The 10,526-nt window shown below is 44.3% G+C and overlaps 1 protein-coding gene across 2 annotated transcripts in view; it reads left to right on the plus strand.

Annotated features, from left to right (window-relative positions):
• The window catches only part of LOC115089556, a 31,248-nt gene extending 26,392 nt beyond the window's left edge, over positions 1–4,856 (plus strand). For both annotated transcript variants that reach the window (XM_029597609.1, XM_029597610.1), the window contains exons 5-7: positions 2,679–2,811; positions 4,136–4,282; positions 4,569–4,856. In XM_029597609.1, coding sequence (XP_029453469.1) covers positions 2,679–2,811; positions 4,136–4,282; positions 4,569–4,749 — 461 coding nt within the window. In that variant the 3' untranslated portion in view covers positions 4,750–4,856. The remainder of the gene's footprint in view (positions 1–2,678; positions 2,812–4,135; positions 4,283–4,568) is intronic.
• The last annotated feature ends 5,670 nt before the right edge of the window (positions 4,857–10,526 follow it).

Here is a 10,526-nt window from a genome sequence, read left to right on the forward strand (position 1 = left end):
TCCCTCCAGAATTGGTTTTTTTTAAGGTGGCCAAATGTATGTGTGTCAGGAACTTACAGAATGCTTTTATTTATAGGTGGTTGAAAATCCACTTAAATGCACACAAGTTCTTATTTTTCTGCATTTAAGTCCTCATAAAGCACATACATTTACATTTTACCCCAGGCTGAAGAGAGTGAAGCATCCTTTATCTGAAGTGGCAGAGTTACTAATTTAGGGATGAAAGTGACTAGCTTGGGGGGGGCGGAGTCAAGATGGCGCCGAAGTAGGTTGCATTGCGTTGCTGCTCCAGCGTTTCTTTCTGCCGAAGAAGGCTTAGTGCCGTAATTTGTCTGTAAAATGCCCTCTAAACGACAGGGCAGACAGAGAGCGTATCCCTCGGCGCCTCCGTTACCCCCTGGGCAACGTACAATCAGACAATGCACTCCAAAAACCGAAGGAAGTAGGCTGGTTTCTCCGGCTGTCGGGCCGGTTGTAGGAGAACACGACCCGACCACGGAACTGTTTTCTCTCAGCCCGCTAGATCAGCGACCACCTCCAGCGGAGCGGGAACCCTCAACACCGAGCTTGGAAGCAGGATCCGAAGCGGGTGCCATGACTTTTCGGCCCGAGGGAGAAGTGTTGAATGAGGAGAACGCCCGGAGTCCCAGTTTGTCTGGAGAGAATGGAGCCGGAGGCTTTGAGCTGAGTGGGGAGCTGAATCAGATCAGCGGAAGCGGTGAGAGTATGCCATCTTTTACCCCCCTCATACCCGGTGAAATTATTAATATCAAGAAACCAGAGGTAGTCACGATGGAGTCCTTGTGGACACTAACATCAATAATGGTGAAGTCTTTGAATGAATGTTCAGTGAATATAAGTACTTTGTCATCACAGCTATGCACAATAAATGAAAATTTTGGGAAAACTAAATTTGAAACCATAGAAAAATTGAACAAAATGGAAGAAGAGCTGAAACAAGTTAAACAAGTGCAGACTACTAGGGTGCAGAACTTTGGGACTGTGAATAACAAGATTGAATACTTAGAGAACGCGAACAGACATTTAAATCTCAGAATACTGAATTTTCCAAGGGTGGTGGGAGAAATCCCTCGGATTACGATTAAGAGATATTTCTCGGAAGTTCTAGATATTTCCTCAGATAATTCTCCCCCACTCGACAAAGTTTATTTTCTACCTGCTCGCAGATCTCAACGAGGACAGTTAACATCTCCCAATGTCCTGGAAAATCTTACAGAATTCCTGGAATCTTCTGCGTACGAGGTGGTGGAGAGAGTCACTCTCCTGATCTCCTTTAATGATAAGGACTTGGGAGTAATAATGAGGGCTTATTTTAAGAAGTCCAATAAAAACTTCATGGGGGCTAATGTTGCTATATACCCAGATGTATCGAAAATTACCCAACAGAGAAGGAAGGCTTTCCTAGAGCTAAAAACAGAAGTTTTGGCTCTAGGAGCATCCTACTTCTTACGCTTTCCATGTAAGTGCATAGTTAGGTATGGTGAAAATACTCATATATTTTACCAACCTGAACATCTCAAAAATTTTGTTGAAGGGAAAAAGGTTTCCCTCCAAATAAACACCAATGTCTGATCTATATATTAGATTAAGGTTAACATCTTTCAGCGCCGCTATTTTATTAAAGATATTTCTTTGAGAAACTCCTATTTTTCCGCAGTTACCTGCCCCCCCCACAAGTTAGTGGTAAAATGGGTTTAAAAAGACAAAAGAGTCTGATGTAATATTTCCTTTATTGTTATTCTCAATGTGATTTGATTTGATACTCTTTTGTAAACCATATTTCTGATTTCAAAGTGGATGCTTTGTATATTATGTTTGGAAAATTGATAAATAAAGAATTAAAAAAAAAAAAAAAAGTGACTAGCTTGGGACCTGGCCTCAAGGGGAGGTTGCCTGAGGTTTGAGAGAAGATAACTACATCTAGTTTAATTCTGTCTATTTCTGTGGAGTTTAATGACCAAAGTACTCTACAAGTTTAATGAGTTTAATGACCAATGTACTCTACAAGTCAAGCATTCTGCAGAAGAATGCAACAAACAATGGCCAAAATAAGAAAGATTAACTGGAACGATTGCACAGGAAAGATGCAGGTGTATCACCATTTAGGAGCTCCTGAGAGGGAAACATAGAACCATACAATATAATGACCGATAAGAGCCATGAGGTCCATCTAGTTTGCCAAATAAATGTCACCACTTTGGGCAGCCTATTTAGCTTGGGAAGAGAGTCTGTAAGAATGATAGCTAGATAGATAGATAGATAGATATTCTTAGTGAAATGCCAAGAATAGGGGGTAGGACAAAAAGGATATACTTTAATTTACTACTAAAAGGCATGCATGGGATAATGGAAAAATGGTGACAGATTTGGCCTATAAAAGACTGCTCGCCAAGGCATGTTGGCAGCTGAAAAGGTAAAATTTTCAGAAAGGTTTGAAATTGCGGCAAAATCTTAGCTTTGCCTTTATCTCCAGTGCATATCAGCACTATGGCCTTTGGAGCCAGAGGTCAGCTCATAACATCTTCACACACACACACACACACTGGTAACTTCATTTATTCCAGCTGCTGCACTCTGTCCTGATATCCAGAAGTGGCTTCGTTGAAACTTCTCATCACTTCTTGTATTGTTCTGATGCTTCTCTTTTTTTTTTTTAGGCCTTTATAAGCCGCATCCGCGTAACTGCTGGCCCCTCGTTTCCCCTCAGGACCACAGATGCTTCACGCCTATCCGCCCTCACAGTGCGATACAGCAGTCGGCATCGCAGCCCCCAGCAGACTTTCCGTACAGGTAAGCAGCAGACAGCGTGTCATCTCATTGACACAGGGCCCCGGGATCTGAGGGGAAAAGTCATCCTCACTCAGAAGCTGAAAGAAGGCGATGCGAGAGAGCCACAAGACAGCAACAGCATGGCAGTTTTATGTGGCACATGATTTAAATTTGGGTAAGGGGGGTAGGATGTGTAATAAGAGCTCCTGTCTTGCCCGAGACTGGAGGGTTGGGAAAGGGGCTGCCTAAGGCAGCTATGAAGCTGAAGGACTGGGGACTCATGGCGCATGTCACAGGCTAAAGGTGTCCCTAGCCAATGGAGCACTCTGGTCCTGCTGGAAAGAAGCATGGATTAATAGGCACATGGGATTAGTGGCATGTTCATGAGCACACCAGCAAGACATGTTCCTAAACTCAGCATAAAAATGATATGACTTTTATATCAGACATATGGAATGAAGTCAAATCCCAGTTCTGACATTGCACGGCTACTGAGAAGATGCCTGGCAAGTGACAAAAAAACTGGTACCACTGTCACGGACCGCTTCAGACCTAGCCTATGCTACAATGACTGAGATGTCACCATTTAATGCCAGTATGATGGCTTCAGTCAGACGATGCTTTCAGTCCCTTGCCCAAATCACTTATTAAGATACAGCAATTTGCTTATTAAGATACAGTAATTTGTCATCCAGGAAAAATACCACAGGATTCATTAATCTGCGGTACACGGTACCACGGCTTAGTAAAGCCCATGATATTTTGCTTGGTGGTAAAATACCGCCAGAAAAACTACTGTGATGAAGTAGCCCCAAGTGATGGCTGCTCTACATTCCAGGGCTGCGATCTTTTTAAAGGCCCCCATGATCCAGTATTACCAAAATCGATGATGGTCTAGTGAAAGCCCCCACTCCCAATCCCCTTCCCAAGCCTCCCCTCCAACAGCCTCTCTGACGTGGTCAAAATGTAAAACAAATAGAAAAGAAACGTAGAGCCCTGGCCCTTCTTCCATCCTACACCACACCTCAGGTGTACACAGTTAACCCTCCTTCCCCCTCCAGCCCCACTCAACCCTTCTGGACCATTATTTTGCTTTCCATGGTAGTTCATTGGCTCTCAGAAAGTCTGCTAGGGCTCCCAGTCTGGCGGCATTGTTGTAAAAATAGCACCGGCCAATTTCGGGCACACTTTTGTACTCAACCCACATTTCTGATTCTATAGAAGCATTAAAACTAAAGAGAAACATTCCATCTCGATGGCAGTTCCACCATTTTCTGCTCAGCTGAGTGAGGTTAGTCACTGGACCGAGCCCACTTGCTCATCCCATGAGACTGTCTTGTCCTAGGTTATCTTACAGAACCATGCCCGACAAGGCCTTCAACATACAGCAGCTGAAGCTGGTAGACAACAGGTGCAACAGAAGACGAATTGACTACCAGGAGCTACAGAAGTTCCTAAAGCCAATGAGATCCATCCCTTCCAAAAGAAATGGGTATGTTGAGACTACTGGCTTGGATGATCCACAGATGACCAGTAATGTATATGTCTTTTACTTTTACCTCTGTCTATGGTTGGACCCCGTTACAGGCACGCTGCTGGTGTCTGCCTAATATCCTCTCTAGTTGAGAAACTGGCATTGACGTTGAAATCCATCAGGAACAGACTAGTTTAGGTTATCGCTCTTTGCAAGTTTTTCCTTCCTGTGTAGGCCTCTCTTACTCATGAGCAATACCCAAGGCCCTTATCTCCATGTCATCTTTCCTGTTTTCTCTCTGCAGACAGTTTATTCTATTGAAGGGGACGAGCACGTCAGATGTGCTTCCACCCACCTCATTAGAGAAGCGGTTACTAGAAGCTCGTTTTCCAAATCATGAAGTTTGGTGTAGCCATCGACGGTATCCTTTCCTCACACAGAAGCCTGAGACGGCAGTCTACGTAGTTCCAGAATGCCCAATCTGAATTCTTCTCCATCTGTTTGTTTCTTATCCTGCTGAAACACTTTTGTGTACAGCAGCACCCATGAAGTATCAAAGTGTGTTTCCAACTTATCTAATAAAATTATTGGTGTCAAGCCTCCGGGAGCCAAGATTCTCTGAAAGTTGACCATAACTTCATGTGTTCCTACAAATGCCCCCTTTTTTTTTTTTAATATAAGTAAAGCCATGATTACCAAAGGAGGGTTACATTGGGTGCTATCTTACCATTTTCACAGATAACTGGATAAAGTAATACAGGTTTTGCTATTCAGGAGCAGCTTTCTGCAAAAACAATAGTAATACCCAGGGAATCCAAGAAAATATCTAATTTCCTTCAGGTCTTTTGAACTAGGCCATGGATAAGTGGAACATGGAGCAAAAGGTACATGACAATACAGTTCTTGCTGATTCCAGTTCTCTGAATATATAGAATGACGTTTGTGAATCAAATAACCACTGGTATAAACTTAATTTGGCCCTGTGATCAGCAGGATCTATCACTGGACTCCTAGGATTATGTCTCACCAGACCACATGGCTGAGTTACCAAAGTATTTTGCGCAGAAGCCTCTAGTGAGGTTTTCATGTGTCAGAAACAATTGTGTTTTAAAATGTAATGTTTAAGGGGTAATCACGGTGTCCTGTGCTGTTCTGCACCATGAAGAGGGAGCCCTGAATTTAATTCCTGGCACAGGTGGTCACTATTCAGACTGACTAGCCATGATAATGTTACTGGGGAAATGTTTACAACTCCAGAGGCGAGGCAAGGACAGTGCAGGGACCAAAAGGCTCTGAGGGGAACTGACCCTTTCTCTTATGTCCACTGGAAGGCACTGCAGTCAGGACCAATATTATCAGACATACTGGGGCCCAGAGCGGAAACTAAAGAGCAGGTCTGGCCAGTGCCCGATGCCCTTATGCTCTGACTCAATACCATCATTCAGCTTTGCCAAGGGGCCATCTTGTGATGCTGGGGCCCTGGGCAACTGTTCTCCTCCCAAAATAAATTGGCCCTGGCTACAGTATTCAGTCCACTCATGGCAGGGAGGTGGGAGACAAATAGCGATGCACTGGAGACTGCGTGCAATGAAACCCAACTGATAGCCACTCGGGAAGGAGTAAGGAGAAAACCATGCAAATGAATACAGTAAATGTGTTTCAGATGAGTGTATTACAGCAAAAGGTAACCCCCTGCCTAACTGAATGAGTTGTGGCTGCATTTGGTATCGCTTGCTCATCATTTCATGAGTGTGGGAGTCCACTGCCATGTTTCTGTTTGCCACTTAACTGGTGGCTTGCTGGCCCAACTAGCATTACTTAATTAACATCTATTGGCCAATATTTCTTGCTTTATTCTCATTTCAACTGCACTTTCTAGCACACTTACCGGATTTTGCAGTGGCCAGTCTGGTATTTTTAGAACTTTCCAACAAGGTGGCAAAGGGTTTATGCATTGGTTGAGACCCTCTGTCTGAAGCTATGATAACTTGCCTACAGGAAGACCTATTTGGCTGCTATTTGGGAGTGGGGGAAGTTGGACAAGCGTCCTGTGATCTACCCTGTTGAAAAGAACCTTGCTCTGATACAGGTGAGGTTATTTCTTTCTTCTTTTTTTTTTTTAAAGAGTCAAATTTGAAAAGTGCTCCAAGACTAAGAGCAGGCACGGATTGCCCTCACTTGTTTCCTTTTGAGAAAATATTTATTCCTTGACTTACCAACACCAGCTTTGGATTTTATTCTCTGGGGGTCTCAATTCTTGGCTAGATAAACTGCTAAGTGCTTGCAAGTAATTTGTCTGCAGCAATTTCTCTCCAGCTGCAGAAAAGATATTGGGGCTGCCTCTAGGGATATTTACTTTCTGTTCATAATCCTCTGAATGTCATAAACTGGAGCCCAGGGATCTGTCAGAGGCATGGAACGGATTGTGATCCTCTGTGAAGAGGGTCCCCACTGCATTCTTATCTCACTTTAATTTGTTTTCTGGTAAGTAGAGTAAGAGGTTAGGCTCTGCCAGAGAAGGTTAAGAATTCCTGGTATATATTTACTCCTAAATTACAGAGAAAGTAATTTCTTCTTGAGGGAGTATGTTAATGTATAGAGTATCTTGGGGGAGAACTGGGACTCAGCTGTGTTGAAGCTCTGTTTTAAGCACCGTCTGCAGCTGAAGAAAATGTCTTGACAGCGCCTCACTTCCAGCATTTCAGCTCATCTGCCATTTTCTAGGGATGTGAATCGTTTTAGGACGATTAAAATTATCGTCCGATAATTTTAATATCGTCTTAAACCGTTATGGAACACAATACAATACAGATTCTAACGATTTATCGTTATAAATCGTTAGAATCGTGAGCCGGCACACTAAAACCCCCTAAAACCCACCCCCGACCCTTTAAATTAAATCCCCCACCCTCCCAAACCCCCCCCCCCCCAATAACTTAAATAACCTGCGGGTCCAGCGGCGGTCCGGAACGGCAGCGGTCCGGAACGGGCTCCTGCTCCTGAATCTTGTCGTCTTCAGCCGGCGCCATTTTCCAAAATGGCGCCGAAAAATGGCGGCGGCCATAGACGAAAAAGATTGGACGGCAGGAGGTCCTTCCGGACCCCCGCTGGACTTTTGGCAAGTCTCGTGGGGGTCAGGAGGCCCCCCACAAGCTGGCCAAAAGTTCCTGGAGGTCCAGCGGGGGTCAGGGAGCGATTTCCCGCCGCGAATCGTTTTCGTACGGAAAATGGCGCCGGCCATACGTGTATGGCCGGCGCCATTTTCCGTATGGAAAATGGCGCCGGCAGGAGATCGACTGCAGGAGGTCGTTCAGCGAGGCGCCGGAACCCTCGCTGAACGACCTCCTGCAGTCAATCTCCTGCCGGCGCCATTTTCCGTACGAAAACGATTCGCGGCGGGAAATCGCTCCCTGACCCCCGCTGGACCTCCAGGAACTTTTGGCCAGCTTGTGGGGGGCCTCCTGACCCCCACGAGACTTGCCAAAAGTCCAGCGGGGGTCCGGAAGGACCTCCTGCCGCAGGTTATTTAAGTTATTTGGGGGGGGGTTCGGGAGGGTGGGGGATTTAATTTAAAGGGTCGGGGGTGGGTTTTAGGGGGTTTTAATGTGCCGGTTTTTCGATTTTTCGATTTTTCGATTTTTAACGATTTTTCACGATTTTTCACGATATTTTACCCCCCCCAAACGGCAACAATACGATTCCCTCCCCCTCCCAGCCGAAATCGATCGTTAAGACGATCGAGGACACGATTCACATCCCTACCATTTTCCTTTCCATTCGCCTGCTGCTAACTTTCTGCCGCAGACACACAGACTTTGATACTGTATAATATGACACAAATAAAATGTAAAAAAATGTGCTCTGAGCTTCATCACAGCTTTTCTTTACTCAACTGTTCAAAAAAAAAAAAAGTTAAATCCCAATGCAGTTAAGCTAATAGTATGTAAATGCATCGGAAGTTAAAAAAAAGGATACTTACACCTAAAAATGTGTGAAAGAAAAAAAAACCCGAACTGTACAAAAAAATCACATTTAGTGCACACAAAACACACTTCATGGTTAGAGACCTTTATTTTCAATTTTTATTTTATTTTGTCCGGGAATTTCAATGTTAGAACAAAAAAAAAAAGAAAATGGTGGAAAAAATGACTTTTCCACTGATTTTTCCCAATGACTAATTTTGTTAGCATTGCAATTCCCAGGCCAAACTCAAATAAAAACTGAAAACAAAGATCCCTAGTCATGGTTTACGTGCGGAAATGTCAAGTACAAGGACACCAATCTCCCAAACTCCAGGTCCTTCTCAATAGACCAACAGTGGCCCCAGAAACTTTACTCCATCTCTGACCAGGGTCTAAAATTCCAGCGTTAGGAAATCCTGAATTAAGCCTACGCATCTCTCTGCATGGGGGAGTAAATAGCTAGCGCTTTGATGAATATGGGATTTGCATGAAGGAGCTCTAAACTGCGCATGCATTTTTTTTGTGCATAAAACTGTTGGCTACATCAGGAGTACAGGTGTACACACAAAAAAAAAGTGCACAGAACCAAGCACGGTCTTGTGCACAGCCTTGTGTACTTTATTACAGCAGGGCCTCCCAAAGCTTAGTATAAATGATGGAGCCCAGATGTGAGCCCCTCAGCTCTCAATGATCTCCTTGTCCAAGACGGCACTTAGTCTGAGCCCCTGTTTAACTGCCCCTGCCTTAAAGCAAAGCCATGTAGCTCTGCTCTCAGAAGACCTTTCCTAGGGATGAATAAACTGTTCTTTTCATGGAATTTTTCCCAATCAGCTGAGAATGGTCATGGGCTGGAAGGAAAGGAGTGTTCTGCACAGGATCCTTATCCAGGTGGGAGCAGACACAGCTCTGCTAGCAAAGTATCTACTGTACCTAAACATAATCCACTTTGAACTACCTGAAAGGTGGAATATAAATATAAATAAATGTTAACAGTCTTCCTGTCTGCATCACATGTTTTCACAATAATAACTCAAGGACTTCCTTTAGAACAGGGGTGGACAGTTTTGATCCTGGAGAGCCACAGACAGACCAGGCCTTCAGAAGATCACAAGATATATATCAATATGCATACTTTAAGGAATCCCTTCCTCTCTATGGCATAGAAACATATCCTGTAGCCCGTACCACATAAAGGTAGACCAGCTGATGTGGTTCCAAACTGGCCTGGCTTTATTTACAAGGTTGTAGATAGATACACAAGTCGCCTTCCACAGTAAGCAATGAGTTGTAACAGTTCTCAATTTCTGTTGAGCAATTTAATTATTGATACAGACTTCGATAAATAGGAATGGACTTACCAATAGGCAGAATAGGCAAGTGTCTTTGGGCATCCACCCTAGTGGAGCAGCTGCTCTGCTGTGTGAGCCACTTGTTTTATCTCGTCAGCTGTGGTACTCCACCATCTTGTGAGCTGGGGGAGGAGCCAGTCAGGGGTATAAATCCACCAATATCCATAGGGAACTCCTGAGATAGAGCTGTATCAGCCTCCACTTGCTCTTACAGATAATTTAGGGCATGGGTTCTCAACGCAGTCTTCGGAACACACCTAGCCAATCAGGTTTTCAGGATATCCACAATGAATAGGTATGAGATAGATTTGCATACAATAGAGGCAGTATGCGCAAATCTCTCTCATGTATATTCATTGTGGATATCCTGAAAAATGTAACTGGCTAGGTGTGTCCTGAGGGCTGGGTTGAGAACCCCTGTATTCCTCGGTATAGGGTTACTTTTCTCCTCTCATAAGGGGTTCCACTTTACAACCATACACCTGGGTTTCATTTCTACTCCAGTTACTTGTCTATTGGCAGGCTCCCACTGTACTCGCAAATGGTTGTAGACATGGAGAAGTCTTCCAGAATTAAGATATTACAGATACATATGTGTCATAATCCTCCTCAGGAGCTTCAGGCAGCCATTCCAGGGATCCAGTTAGCTTCTACCTAGTCTGGATCCTTTCCAAAAAACAGGCACTGGCTGCGCCTGCTTGCCTCAGCCTCTTGCCACGCCTCACAGACCTCCAAGGCTTTTTATGGCTGACGTTTGGTAGCTCCTACTCCTCCCTCTAGCTTCTGGTCCTTCACTCTGTGTCCTACCACTAGGAGTCTATAGGCAAGGGCACCGTGGGACTTGCCACTTTACGGCAACCTCATTGCAACCAATAGTTGCTTCTAAATTACTGACTGCTGGTGGCTTGTGATTTTGTTTCCATTCTAAAATCAGTTGTGATCCCCTCACCC

Source organism: Rhinatrema bivittatum, chromosome 4 (genome assembly GCF_901001135.1).
Source record: "Rhinatrema bivittatum chromosome 4, aRhiBiv1.1, whole genome shotgun sequence".
NCBI lineage: Eukaryota > Metazoa > Chordata > Amphibia > Gymnophiona > Rhinatrematidae > Rhinatrema > Rhinatrema bivittatum.